Source organism: Ursus americanus, chromosome 15 (assembly GCF_024610735.1).
Source record: "Ursus americanus isolate L20-20 chromosome 15, mUrsAme1.1.p, whole genome shotgun sequence".
NCBI classification, from domain to species: Eukaryota; Metazoa; Chordata; class Mammalia; order Carnivora; family Ursidae; genus Ursus; species Ursus americanus.
The window spans coordinates 58,995,815-59,009,650 of record NC_142141.1 but is presented as its reverse complement, the minus strand read 5'-3'; the positions used below and the strand labels follow the sequence as shown (position 1 = coordinate 59,009,650).

General features: G+C 46.1%; 2 protein-coding genes across 5 annotated transcripts in view; one reads left to right on the top strand and one right to left on the bottom strand.

The window, feature by feature from the left end:
* Positions 1 to 1,487: 1,487 nt before the first annotated feature.
* FASTKD3 (FASTK mitochondrial RNA regulator 3) lies at positions 1,488 to 10,506 on the bottom strand. Of its 2 annotated transcripts, XM_045795932.2 has the most exons (7): positions 10,415 to 10,506; positions 8,086 to 9,556; positions 7,353 to 7,438; positions 4,739 to 4,913; positions 3,469 to 3,538; positions 2,801 to 2,915; positions 1,488 to 1,776 (listed from the first exon to the last, which is right to left on the bottom strand). In XM_045795932.2, exons 2-7 carry the CDS (start codon positions 9,521 to 9,523, stop codon positions 1,678 to 1,680), a joined length of 1,983 nt encoding a protein of 660 aa, XP_045651888.2. In that variant the 5' UTR covers positions 9,524 to 9,556; positions 10,415 to 10,506; the 3' UTR covers positions 1,488 to 1,677. The 2 variants fall into 2 exon arrangements, with proteins under 2 accessions (XP_045651888.2, XP_045651889.2); XM_045795933.2 differs by lacking the exons at positions 2,801 to 2,915; positions 3,469 to 3,538; positions 4,739 to 4,913.
* Positions 10,507 to 10,616: 110 nt separating this feature from the next.
* MTRR (5-methyltetrahydrofolate-homocysteine methyltransferase reductase) overlaps positions 10,617 to 13,836 on the top strand; it is a 32,077-nt gene continuing 28,857 nt past the window's right edge. For all 3 annotated transcript variants that reach the window (XM_045795935.2, XM_087867987.1, XM_045795934.2), the window contains exons 1-2: positions 10,617 to 10,695; positions 12,612 to 12,772. In XM_045795935.2, the coding sequence (XP_045651891.2) occupies positions 12,644 to 12,772 (129 nt within the window). In that variant the 5' untranslated portion in view covers positions 10,617 to 10,695; positions 12,612 to 12,643. The remainder of the gene's footprint in view (positions 10,696 to 12,611; positions 12,773 to 13,836) is intronic.

The window sequence follows — 13,836 nt, the reverse complement described above, 5'->3', positions numbered from 1 at the left end:
CAGCTGGAGGCATGCCCTTCACTAGTTGACCCTGTGACCTTACTCTGCTCTGGGTACTTTTCCAAGTGTTTTACGTATTTTAACTAATTCTCATTTCAACCTGTTATGGGTTGAATTGTGCCCCCCCCCCACCCGCCAAAGCTAATCCCCAATACCTGTGAATATGGCCTTATTTGAATAGGGTCTTCGCAGAGCAGATTCCGTCAAGTTAAGATGAGGTCATTAAGGTGGGCCCCGATCCCATATGGCTTGAGTCCTTGTAAAAAGCGGGGAATTTGGGCCAGAAATACATACACAGGGAGACCACGATGTGAACTGACACACACACACAGGGACGACAGCCATGTGAATGTGGACAGAGACGGGAGTGAGGCAGCCACACAAGGAACGCCTGGGGCCACTAGACACTGGAAGAAGCAAGAACGCACCCTCCCCTGGAGCTGGCAGAGGGAGCGGGCCCTGCTGACACTGAGGTCAGACTTCCAGCCCCCAGAACCCTGAGAAAAGAGAGTTGTTTTAAGCGGCCCCGTCTGTGGTACTTTGTCATGGCAGTCCCAGAAAGCTATCCGCAGCCCTGTAATTATTCGTGATGATCTATGTGGCAATGGAGGCCCAAGGTCATCTGTTAGCACGTGGAAAAGCTGGAGCTCAAACCTAGGCTAGAGAATAGCCACTGTGCTCGCATGCGCCTCAAGACTAGACTGGAACCTTCTTTCAGCTCTTATGATGCATGAAAAGGGCAGGCTGCTCAAGCTCGCTGCTGGTCCACGAACCTGCAAAGTGGGACCAAAACCCAGATCAGAAGGCCGGGGACTCGCAGGAGCATCTGCTGCTGAGCTGAGCAGGGGCTCGGCCTACACTGAGCGCGTGCTACCGAGCGGCCGGGCTCCCTGTCCGAGGTCACAGAACTCGTTGGTGGAAGAGCCCGAGTGCCTCCAGGGCTCTCTCTACACCAGTCGGCCCCCTCGTCCTCTTCTCCCCTGAAACTTGAACCTGACCCCAACGGGGCGAGGACGCATCTGTACTGGGAGACAACCTAATCCATTCCTGATTCAAAATTCAGAAGCTTCTCTCTCAACAAAATGCCCCTCCTCAAACCCCACCTAAATAGGTTAACACTCACATCTTTACACCTTAAAAAAAGGATAAATAGCTCCCATTCCAATGGAAAACATTTATTAACTAAAGAGTTATTTCTGCATAATTCTGTAATGACACATTTCTATCCATGGTCTCAGTCTCTTTTCCACTGTTCCTTCACCTTTCCATGTATGACTGCCTCTAACAAAGTATGAAAGAGGGAAATACGAGACAAGATTTCTTCCTTATAGTTGTTATAAGAGAAAACAAAGGACTCAAGAGAAAATATTTTCAGTTAGCAAATAACTACCATAAAACAAAGATTTAAAAATAATGACACTCCTTATGTTCCTTTATTGTACTCAATCGCTTGCTTCACGTATAAAAGGACCTATAATAGTATTAAATAAAAATAAAGATTTATTTTAAATTTACCACTGGTAAGTGTATACATGGTATAAGGAAAACTAGACCCTTTCCAGATCGCCACAGTCCACGAACATACGGCTAAACACAACATACGTTCTGGTTTTGTACTGAGTCCCACGAAAACACAAGGTCTTCACTGTCTGAGTCCCAAAGCCAGGATTCCTTCTGTTACCAACGAATGCCCACATTCTGAGGAAATAGTTTTCTTTGTAAATACTCCACCAATTCCACTCTTGATTTTAGCATCTCGATCTCATAATAGGGGATCTGTAAAGGGAAGGAAATAAAAGACATTGTAATCTGTCATGTTCTGAAGTCACCTTGGTGTTCTGGTTTCTCGACCTCTCCCCCGCTGGCAGCACGTACGCTCCCGAAGGGCAAAGCTCATAGCTATTTATCGTGTATTCCCCAGTGCCCCCAACAGCACCCGCACATAGTCAGGGCTCAGTAAATACGCAGAAGATGCGGAGAACACTGGAGCTCTGGTGCGGCGACACCCCACGCTTCAGATGAGGGCGGAAGGTGAGCCTGAGCCAGGAGCCCAGACTGAGCCGGAATCTGGATACTCAGAGCGGGGGAGACCAGTCTGATGGGGGAAGCAGCGTGGGCAAAGGGAGAAAGGCAAGAAAGCGTGGTGGAGGGGACAGGGGACAGGGAAGAGGCCACCGCACTTGGAGCGGAGGATCTGGCCACGGGCCAGCTACAGAGGGGCTCAGATGTAGAGGGGTTTTCGCTTTATCCTGTAAGTGGTGAAGGAACAATAAAGGTTTCTGAACACGCACTGGCATGTTAGCTTTAGGAAAATTAGTCTGGGGATGTAGGTGAAATATGGAGTGGAAAAAAGAAACCAGACAGGAGAGCAGAGAGCAGACTGGCAGCTCCATGTACCCTCACCGCCGACTCCTCGCAGGAGCCCTCGCTAAGCCCGCGATACCGCAAACACAAACAAGGGCTGAGGCATTAAGTGCTGGTGAGGACCCTGGTTTTAATGGGTCCTCCTGTCTATTTCTATTCATTAACTCAGGGGGAAATGAAAGCAAAACTGATATTCTAATAATTTAGAATTCTAGAAGCACAGGTTAGCAGAGCTTACAGAGAATACAGGGATACCTCACTTTTGGAAAATAGGTCTGAATGTTCTGTATTTTGAAACATAAACAGAGATTAAGCCTAATGAACAAAGTTGGCATTTAAACTAGATGTAAGATTCTTGGTCCCCTGGGCTGGCAGACCACCAGCAAATCTAAAGTAGGAATCGCTTTTGGAGCAAAGGAAGCCGGAGAACTCCTACCTGAACAACGTGATAACCAAGCAAGTGCAGGTGTCTCTGTTTAATAGCTTCCTTCCCCAGTAAGGTTTTGCTATTCAGAGAAAATCTTTTTGGATCATCAATGCACAGTGCTACCCTGAAAAATCAGAAGGGAAAACTTAATTTTCTATTACTTTTTAAATTCTTTAAATTCAATTTAGTTAACAACGTGGAGCATTTTTTCATGTGTATGTCTTTCATTTGTATGTCTTCTCTGGAGAAATGTCTGTTCATGTCTTCTGCCCATTTCTTGACTGGATTATTTGTTTTTTGGGTGTTGAGTTTGATAAGTTCTATATAGATTTTGGATACTAGCCCTTTATCTGGTAAGAGGGAGAAATTTAATTTTTAAGACAATCCAAAATATTTAGAACACTCTTTAGTGGCAAGGGTTTACTTGAGATTCGGCTATTTCCATGTGTCAGCATTATTTTCAATAACTCATGGGTGTGTTAGCCTTTCCTGTGCCGAAACTGCACTCAAATTTATTAACACTAATGTTTACGTTACACAGAATTTCCACAACTGGGACGCTGCACACCAGTGTCTTTACTTCCAGAACCACGTCTACTCTCCCACCTTGAGAAAACAGCACCGATTATCAAGCCCGCCAAGTTTCGTCACATAAGAACCACACCAGCTTTCTTTACCTTTTATGCACGTCTTCTCTGACTGTAAATGGCAGTACTAATCCTTCTTCATCTACTTTAATTTCAACATCTGGTGAGAGAAGAAAGGAAACATTCCCCGTGTGATACCCTCACAAACACTACGCGCCTGTCCTCCTCCTCCTCCTTCTGTTTTGAATTCTTCCACACTGCCATGTACCAGCTGTGCTGAAGGCTGCAAAGCAATGACCACACCAGACCACGGTGAGAATTTCACTTTAACCGGCTCTATGATCAACCAAGTCAGCCTGAAGTTAAGGAGGCTCAAGCATGTGAAAACCAGGAATGGGTCCTCAAGATATCGGGCATGACAAGAACCTCGCCTGCTTTCTCCTTTCCTTGTAGTAAGTGGTGGGCATTCTTGAACCCGGAGAATGAAGAAAATCCTTTAAGTGAAACATGGGTAGAACGTCTGCAAGTCAAAACTTTCATCACTGGGGCTCCCAGAGCCTCCAAGGTAGGCGATGCCTTCTGCACCCTGACATGTGGTCGCTGGGCACAGCAGACCCCCCACTTCCTTCCCTCTGGTGTCCTGCCATTCCTTTTGTAAAAAGAGCATGTAAGGAGGTGAGCTATGACCACCTGAAGCCGATCGGACACCGTCACCTTTGAGCTGATTTTCTTTTACTCATTAATTTAAAAAAACCGTGAAGGGCATAAGGACTTGAACTCTCTAGTCAGCCCTGTGCAACAAAACTTTCTGCCACGAAGCATGTGTTTTCACCTTTGCTGTTCAGTACGGCACCCGCCAGCCCCCTGGCAGTCTGAGTGCCTGACATGTGGCTCGTGCAATCAAGGAACGGAACTCTGGATGGGTTTTAAATCTGAGCGAATGGCAATTCAAGCAACTACAGGTACTACTGGCTGCGCTGCTGTGTTGGCCAGCGCTGCCCTGGAGTACAACAGCAGCTAACAACATCACAGCACTTCCTACGTTCCAGTCGTCACTCTACACTCTCACTCGGTCTTTATGCAAGTCTGCGTCACTATGCTTCTTACTCTCATTTTACAGAAAAGCAGCAAGCAGAGAAAGGTTACGCTGCCCCAAAACCATTCCGCTACCACGTGGCTACCAGTCTGGACTCCACAGCCCTACTGCTCAGCCACTGTTCCAATCCGCCTTCAGGGAAGGGCCACCTCCGCTACTTTTCCAGACCTTCCAGTGGCTACTAAATCCCACAGATTCCCAGAGAGGACAGCATGCCCAGCATGCCGAGGCTGGTAAGCAATAGCACAACTCCCTACTACTCACCTATTGTGTAACAATAGGGCGTTAACACTTTTGAAGCAAAATACAATCTTGCTCCCAAAAGGTCAATCAGTCCAATCTTCACAGATCTGTAAAGCTGAAAATCCAAAGGCGTCTCCAGAGAAGAGCACGGAGTAAGAAATGACCTCACTTGATATTTAGGAAGAAGTTTTTGACCCTAAAAATTGGATGTTTAAACGTGAGAAAGGAAGATACAAAACAAGAAAATAAATCCAATAAATCCAATAGTTCTAGATATCTTTTAAATGTGTTTTATAAGTAGTCAGAGGTCACAGAAAGAAAGGGAGGGAGGAACAGCAATGCTATTACAGCTCAAGAAACATCTCTGGAACTCTGAGAATTGCTTTAAGGGCTTTAAGGACACTCACGTTTTTAGTAGAGGATAATATGATAAAGGTGACACTTCAGTTTAGGGTGAAAAGCATAGCTATGTGGTACATGCTGCAACGGCTAATCTGCCTGGGGAAGAACTAAGTGAAAGTTCTAGCATCATTCGCAGACTATCATAAATTCCAGGTGAGTTAAAGAGCTGAATACAGGAAGGGAAATGATACTTTTAAAAATTCAGAAAAATATCTATATTAGGACAGGTAAAATATTCTGAAGTGAGAGAAGAAACCATAAAAGACGGATAGATTTCACTACAGAAAACTTAAACACTTTATATAACAAAAAGGTACCATCAATAATATTAAATTAAAACAAACAAACAAACAAAAGAACTACAGGGGTGCCTGGGTGGCTCGGTCAGCTAAGCGTCTGACTCTTTTTTTTTTTTTTTTTTTAAGATTTTATTTTTATTTATTCGCCAGAGATAGAGACAGCCAGCGAGAGAGGGAACACAAGCAGGGGGAGTAGGGGAGGGAGAAGCAGGCTCATAGCGGAGGAGCCTGATGTGGGGCTCCATCCCATAACGCCGGGACCACGCCCTGAGCTGAAGGCAGACGCTTAACCGCTGTGCCACCCAGGCGCCCCTAAGCGTCTGACTCTTGATTTCAGCTCAGGTTATGACCTCGGGAGCCTGAGATGGGGCCCCGCCTCAGGCTCTGCGCTCAGTGTGGGGTCTGCTTAAGTTTCTCTTTCTCCCTCTCTACCCTTCCCCCCCATGTACATGCACACACACTCTCTCGCTAAAAAAAAAAAAAAGAAAAAAATTAAGAACTACAGACCAGAAGGAAATATATACAACATACACAGATATACAGGAGCTAATATCTGTACCTTACAATGTGTTCTAGGCCAAAAAAAAAAAAAAAAAAAAAAAAAAAAAAAAAAAGGACAGACAATCCAATATGAGCCTGAATCAGGAGGTAACAAGAGGACTCATAGCAAATGTAAATGACCAATAAGCACTGTGAAAATATGTTCAACTTGTTACTGCTCATTAAAATGCAATCTAAACATGTGACACAGTAGTCTTTTTCACAAAGTCCAGTGACAACAATGAAAGGACTGATAACGCATGGAGACAGAAGGGGCAGGGCCACGGCCATCTTTGTTTCCTGCAGGGGCAGAGACATCTACAACCATTAGGGGCGACACATCTGTGGGTAATGCAGTCATCTCACTTTCAGGAATCTATTCTCTAGCTCAAAAAACAAAAAGGCTCCGGTAGGAAAGGACATGTAAGGATGTTTATTACAGCCTGCTGATGGAGAGAAACGCTGGGAAAAACCTGGAGGTCCAACAATGATGGAACAGAATAAATATCTGGAAATAGCATGCCATTCTTAAAAAGAATCCACTTAATCTTTGTGTGTTACCCCGAGGAATGTTCATGATAGACTGGGTATATAAAAGCACACTGTCCTTGCAAGAGCCCCATTCCAAGGCAGGAGAGAAACAGGATAGTGTCTGTGCATCTGTGCACATTTGGACACAAAAACTGCTGTCAACACAGCTCCGTCAGGGATGGAAGGAGGTTGGGGGTAAGAATCATTGACCTTTATGCGCCTTAGCACTGTTGAAGCTGCTTTAAAGAAATCAGTGGTATCTCCATTCTTACATCTTACTCCGAAATCAGCTACTCTTAAAGGTGATTCAGTCTCGCCTGGTGGACAGGCAGGTATGAGCACGTCTGGAGACGCCACCCGTGATCCTACACAAGGGGCCTAATTAAGTTAGGACAATGAATCTCTAGAATGCCAGATGGGAAGCACAAATTACACCTAAACGAAACCCTATCAGAGAAGAATAAAATTTCTGGCTTGGCTTAAAAATGTACTTGAAATCATTGAGGATTTGCTTAGTCCAGAGATTCGCACTTTTGTTATCCAACAGCTATGGGGAGGGCTAAAGCCCTTCACAGCCCTCGGAGTGAATCTAAGGGGCGCTCTGACTGCAGCACTTGACAAAATCTTCCGAGACATCTTGCAGCAGGAAATGGGTCCCTCAAAGACAATAGGAATGGGGCCGATTTATCAAAGAAAAGGCTACCTGGTGGCAAGTAACTCCAAGTGAATGAAAGTTCTGCTTTCTGATGAGGTTACTGAGACAAATCAAAAGAGGAGAAACTTAAAAGACTGGGGGAGGGGAGAAAAAAAGAAGCTGCTCGCACAGGGAAATAAGGCAACACAGCTCTGGCTCTTGCTCTTACCTTATAGAAAGGGCATTCTAGGACTGAGGTTAGGAACAGTTGGGTCAGCTGTGCGAGGCTCAGTTTGTCCAAATACAATTCTTCGCCTGAAATAAAAAGCATTCCAGTTGTGGTTAAGTTTGGATTTTGGTATGTGTGACGAAAAAAGGAACATCCAAGAATGCACAATGTACGCTAACCACTCCGGAAGTTATGTCTTTTCAAATGACCTGGGGAAAGGAACGTGTCAGAGTTAATTATGCCTTCTTGCTTGCCATCAATGCAATCTCATTTTAACTTCCAAGGAGCTCAAGCTCCAAACTACAGATTAAAAGTAACGGGTATGTTAAAATCAGTGAGAATTCCCTTCAACTATGGAGACGCGGACACCTGATATATTTGGGTGTCCATCAGTTGTGAAGACCAACGCCATCCCTTCAAAACGAAGAAGTCGCCAGTTGCTCTCATGGATTCTGACATGTTGTAACTATGACCAGGGCCATGTCACATCCCATAAGACTCAGGTTGGCAGTCTATTGACCTGAAATGGTTTTCTCTGTGCAGTGATCCATCACCCTGCAACTCTGACATTCCAGACCACCAGCACCTGACATTCCAGACCTCTTCTTTAGATTATTATGGAAGAGGAAACAGAGGTGGCGCATGGCTTAGTGTACAGACAGATACACGACTCAAAAACATCACATGTTCCAGGGTTAATTTCCCCACACTTTAGAAGTTACAACCAACTCACCTTGCAGCTTTTGAAGAAAACAAGGGCTGAATATTTTTGCCATGAAGTTGACCGGATGGCATTCAATTAGTGAACACGAATGGAGAATTTTCAGTAGTGTTTTGGGTGGAAAATAATTGAAATGAGTGAGCAACATGTTTTCTAGCTTTCTAAATAAAGCAGAGGCATTTGGGGGCAAATAATTGAGTTTTCCAAATGGTTCGATTAACTCAGAAATCTGATGAGGCAAAAATTTTTCTGACTGGCAGACAAAGGTTTCTGCCACTGCATCGAGGATGGGTTTTGAAAGAATCTGTTTCCTACTGCAATACTCCATGACCTTGCTCACAACCTCAGGATCCAAAGTGAGACACACTGAAGCTACATGTTGCTCTAGGGCTTTTGTAAAAAATCTGTCACTGTGCCCAAAGTATATGAAAGCCTCTAAGACTTTTCTGAGCTCTTCATTAGTAAAATGAGGGATATGCCTCACAGCATATTTTCCCAATTTTATAACCAGAGGAAGTGCCTGAGTTTGATCAAGAACCACTAGGGCACTGATCATTTGGCTCATCAACGTAGGACTCAAGCTGTAAACTATTGACAGAGAAAAATTGTTCAGCTTGTTTAGAAATGCTTGGTGTTGGTCCACTTTTTCAGTACAAGCCTGCAGGATCCTATAAAGGCCCACAATATCCTCAGGAGTAAATTCTTCCAATTTTTCACCTTGCAGTTGATATATAATCAGTTCTAGCGTCGCACAGCCTGGACCTTGCAGTTGAATCAGACTTTCCCCAAGAATACAAAGACTGTGAACTTCCAGACCACCCCTTTTGAGACGACGCTGGCATTCTGCCACCAAGTTGAGTAACAAGCTACTTTGGGGATCCACATGCAACAGAGTCAGGGCGTGCAAAGCAGTCACCAAAACAGCGTCTGGCAGACTTGAGGATTCCTGTTCACACCGAATGCATAAGGCTTGAAAGACACTATTCTTTAGGATTTCTTTTGGCAGCTTTTGATCACCATCTTTTTTTTCCACCTCACAAATCCGCTGCAAGGCTCCTGCTGCTAGAGTATCAGGCAAAGTTTGCAGTGTGCTTATAAAACTTAACACTTCTTCCGATGAGGTGAAGTTGTTTAGTCTCCTGTAAAACATCTGGTCATCTACACTTTTAAGATTTTGCTCAGGCCTATCCCAGTCATGTGCCTGAGAGAACACCGGCTCACCAACTGGATGAAGGTCATTTCCATTTTCTGAATGGAATTTTTTACAACAGCCATGATGGAACCTGACCTTGAAAGGCTCAGACTGTGGTGAACAGAACCACGGACACAGACGCTCCTCAGCTACCTTGTGAACATGAATTACAGGATGGTTTTTCAGAGCAGCCAGAGCTCCGTGGATCCGAAAATCAGACAAATGGCAAAGGTTCCTCCTCAAGGTAATTAAAGCCATGCCATCAGATTCTCAACTCTTCTTGATTTATAACTACAGGAAATAAGAAACATGGTCAAATATATACAGAACATAACTCAACAACTTGAATGATTATGAAACTAAGAATGACTACTGGTAACATGATTCTATAAAAACCTCCCACTAAAACACAAGTACCCAAACATCAGTCTCTGCCCCAGCAGCTTGGAAAAGTGGCTGGCAGCTGAGATTAAAACTCGCTATTATTTGCCACGCACCGCCATTCACAGCTGAGAAAACTGAAGCCCAAAGAGGTTATTTTGGCCGGTTTGCACAGCTCGTCTGTGGCAGAGCGGGGATTCACACTCAGGCGGTCTACACCCTAAACACGCCTCCTGCATATTGGCTGATAGAAAGCACTGCGTTTGGTTAAATATACCCAAAAGGAGCAACGGGTAAAAAGGCCAAAATTCGTATAGGTCAATGCAAAGCAAGGGTCAAAACACGTATAAAAGGCCTGAGGTGTTGATTTCCTCTCGAAGTAAAGATCGGGCGAGGGCTGAGGAAGAAATGGGTCTAGTTTGGCCACGGGGGAAAAGGCGGATTTAAAAGAAGTAAAACGATGCAGGGCACGAAGAGGGGAAGGTGGGCATTCCGTGTAGACCTAAACGCTCTGCCTGGAACGTAGGAACACGTGTGTGCAGGCCAGAAGGGACGAGGCGCCCCAGGAACCGCGTCCTCGTAGGAATGAAAGAACCCCACGCGCCAGGCGCCTCTAAACCCGGCGACCCGGGAACCTGCGCTCAAGCACGAGACGCGCAGGCACGGCGGCCGGAGAGGAGCGGGCGGGCCACGGCAGCAAGGACACCTCGGTAAAGCCGCGGACTCACGTACGCCGGGCCGGGACACCTACTGCTCTGGGACACCTACCGTGCTCAGACAGCTGGAGATCCGAGCCGTGCGGCGCCACAAGAACCTCGTGAGCCTCCGTACGCGTATTACACAGCCGGCTCCCCCCCCCCAGCAGCCCGGCGCATGCGCAGGGAGAAGGCCACGCCCGGGCCCGGAGCGCTGTGATTGGCCCAGTTCCTTCCCGAGCTCCTTATTGGTCTTGGGCGCTGTAAATACGCGCGCCGTGACAGAGTGCGCAGGCGCGGGAATAGGGCCAGCGGTCCCACGTTCACGCGGAGTGTCTCGCCGGACGCCCTCAGGTGAAACCGGGTGGCTGCAGTTCCCCGGGTCGGCAGTCTGCCCAGCTCGAGCCCGCGGGGAGGCGGTACAGGGTGGGGGAAGGCACCGGCCTCCGTTCCCGCACGTCCCTCTCGAGGCCGGGCTGGACGCTCGCGGGTCCGTCAAGAGCCGGGCCCTGCTGGGCAGAGAGCTGCTGGGCGGGCTGCGCTGGAGGCTGGGCCCTGGGGTCTCCCGCCGCGCCCCCCGCCCCAGCCGGTCTCGGCCGCGCGGCGGCGTTGGCACAAGCGGCGCTGGCCCCGCAGGTCGCTTTGGGCCCTCCGTGGGCGTCTCCGTCTCGAACACTTCCCTAGACTGGGGGGCGAGGGGATCTGTGGGGAGTCGGGAGGGGGCGCGGCCCCAGGCGGCACGCGGGAGTGCTGCTCCCCCGCTTCTCCGCCTGCCGGTGCCCCGAGGGTGCCGGAGATCCGTCTCTGAGAAACGGGGGCCGCAGACCTGCTTTGTAAGGCGGTGGTGGTCCTGAGGGGTTTCTCCTCCTCGGGAGCGCCCAGAAGGAGCTCGAGGTCCTTAGCTATAGTGACGGTAAACGGTGACATTTCCATCATTGCTATTTCGAAGTTCTCGCTGAGCCTAAAATGTGTGTGGTCTTCACAGCGTTCATTTATTCGTTCATTCAGCTGACATATTGAGCACCTGCTCTGTGCCAGGCGCTGTTCTGTTCCCTAAGGGCATTCCATGATTTTAATGTTATCTAACACAATTCTTTCAATTTCTTCGTGGTTTAATTTATCCCAGATGTACCTGGTCAGTGGAGCATAAAACTACTGATGGTCCATTCATGAAAAGTTAGGGTTTGGTATGATTTGTTGAAATCTGCCCCTACAAGTTGACAGTTCCCCAGTTTCATTTTAGTATTTTTTTAGGTTTTGTTTAATCTCTACACCCACCGCGGGTGCTGGAGCTCAAGTCTCTGAAAGCAAGGGTCTCACGCTCTGCACTGAGCCAGTCCGGCACCTAACAGTGCCCCAGCTTTAGATCCTGGTTAAGTATGGGAAAAAAAATCTGTGAGAGTCCCATATTTTACTCCTGGTTTTCCCTTCAGGAAAAACATTTTAAACTTGAATGGATTGGAAATATTTTCTGTCTCTGTACCTACATACTTATGCACTCATGTATGTATCTGATACTAAGTTAAACAGAGCAGAATCTGTAGCTTGATTAACTTCACTGCTGTGATTAGCTTATTTGGTATTAGCATCATGTAGGAACAGAAGCCACACTTTCAGTGGAATTTTTACAGTTTCTTTTTTTTAAAGATTTTATTCATTTATTTGAGAGTGGGAGCATGCGTAAGAGCAGAGGGAGAGGGAGAAGCAGACTCTCGGTTGCGCAAGGAGCCCGACTGGGGGCTTGATCCCAGGACTCGGAGATCAGGACCTGAGCTGAAGGCAGATACTTAACCGACTGAGTGTCCAGGTGGCCCTTTACATTTTTTTAAATAAAAATATCTTAGATTTATTGAGCACTGCTTTGTCTCAGCTGTGGTCCAGGTCTTTGCAGCTGGCACATCTTTGTCAGATGGGTGCTAGTATCCCCATTTTAAGGGTGAGGGAGCTGAGGCACAGATGGGTTGAAAAGCTTGCCTGAGGTTCTGCAGTTGTGAATGATGGACAGTGGATTCGAGTGCAAGTAGTCTGACCCCAGCATCAGATTTCTGAGCTAGGGACTTAAGAGCTTTACTCATGTATTCTCCCTGGCTTGATGAATTTTCTTTTTTAGACTCACTGAGAATTATGCAGACGTACTTAGAGAAGTCTATTTCATATTCTGTGTGGATATTATTGGAGTCCTTTAAAAAAGATTGTGAGGGAGAATTAATACCTGTGGTATACTCCTCAGTTAAAAAAAAAATCCATTTTTTCTCTCTTCTCTTTTACAGTGTGTTAAAGGTGTGGCATATGCCGCGAGGTGATGAGGAGGTTTTTGTTACTCTATGCTACACAGAAAGGACAGGCAAAGGCCATAGCAGAAGAAATATGTGAGAAAGCATTTGCACATGGATTTTCTGCAGATCTTCACTGTATTAGTGAGTCAGATAAGGTAAGCAGTTACTCATGGATTTTACTGTGTTTCATGCTTTGAAGTATTTTGGTGGGAGGTGATGTTAAACAGCAAAGTAGGCTGCGAAATGCCTCCATACTCTTCTTTTTTCCCCCAATGCTCAAATTTATTTAATCAACTGTGTTGTAAGATTTGTCATTTTTTTAAACACATAAGCGTACATTTGAATTAGACTGAACAGTCTCAAAAACCGAAACAAGTACTCCTCAACCGTAAGGGGAAGTAGTAATGCTTGCCTTGTTTATTTCTCAGGGCGACTGTGAGAACGTAAGAGATGTGTATTCGCTTGCACATGTGTTTTCCAGCTCATGAATCCTAGTGCCCTGTTTGTATTTCCCCAAAGTAGAGACCTTGCCATTCATGTCAGAGTTCCCCAAGTGAAGGACCATGCAATTCTTTTGTGGAATAGAATTTAAAGTAGAAGTGTAAGGATCTAGAGGAGATACAGCTTCTTTAGGTCAGGGACTGCTTGTTTTTAGGCTCAGTCTCTGCAGAAATTCTTGCCATAGGTTATGTAAGATTGTAACAGATCTGTATTTTTTCGGTTAGTCTGATTTTACTGTTTTAGACAAGTCAGTCCATAGGAACTAACAGGAGCTTTTATATGAGTATAAGATGACGTGCCAGCCACTGACAAGTCAAATTTAGTTCAGTACTTTAAAAATTATCCTGCCGGTACACTCACTCAAGTTCATAACCTCCTCTGGCCTTTCCCACATCTCTAGTTCAAAAAACTAGACTGTCATTGGCACAAGTGAATTAGAAACTCAGCTCATAGGAGAACCTTCATGTTCCTTTATGTGTCAGGGTCAAGGTGACCCCAGAGGTAGCCACTCACCCAACAGGGAGCATCCTGGAGGACACCACCGATCAGCAGGTTCTGTGATCCTACAGTAACTTCAGTGTTGGCGTTGAGGATGCCACATGCTAGAATATAATCTGAATCCATTATTACAAATAAAACCTTGTCAGCACCATTTAACTAGCTCTGATTTGGCCCCTCGGGGTCAGCAGCTATTTGAACATTAGGTGAATAGTACATG

Excerpts from the sequence above, each read along its gene's own strand:
- FASTKD3 (XM_045795932.2), bottom strand. The coding sequence starts at position 9,523 with ATGGCTTTAATTACCTTGAGGAGGAACCTTTGCCATTTGTCTGATTTT. Across the intron at positions 7,439-8,085 it reads TTTTCTTCAAAAGCTGCAAG|GCGAAGAATTGTATTTGGAC; the intron begins GTGAGTTGGTTG and ends TTTTTATTTCAG. Across the intron at positions 1,777-2,800 it reads TTGGTTATCACGTTGTTCAG|ATCCCCTATTATGAGATCGA; the intron begins GTAGGAGTTCTC and ends TTCCCTTTACAG.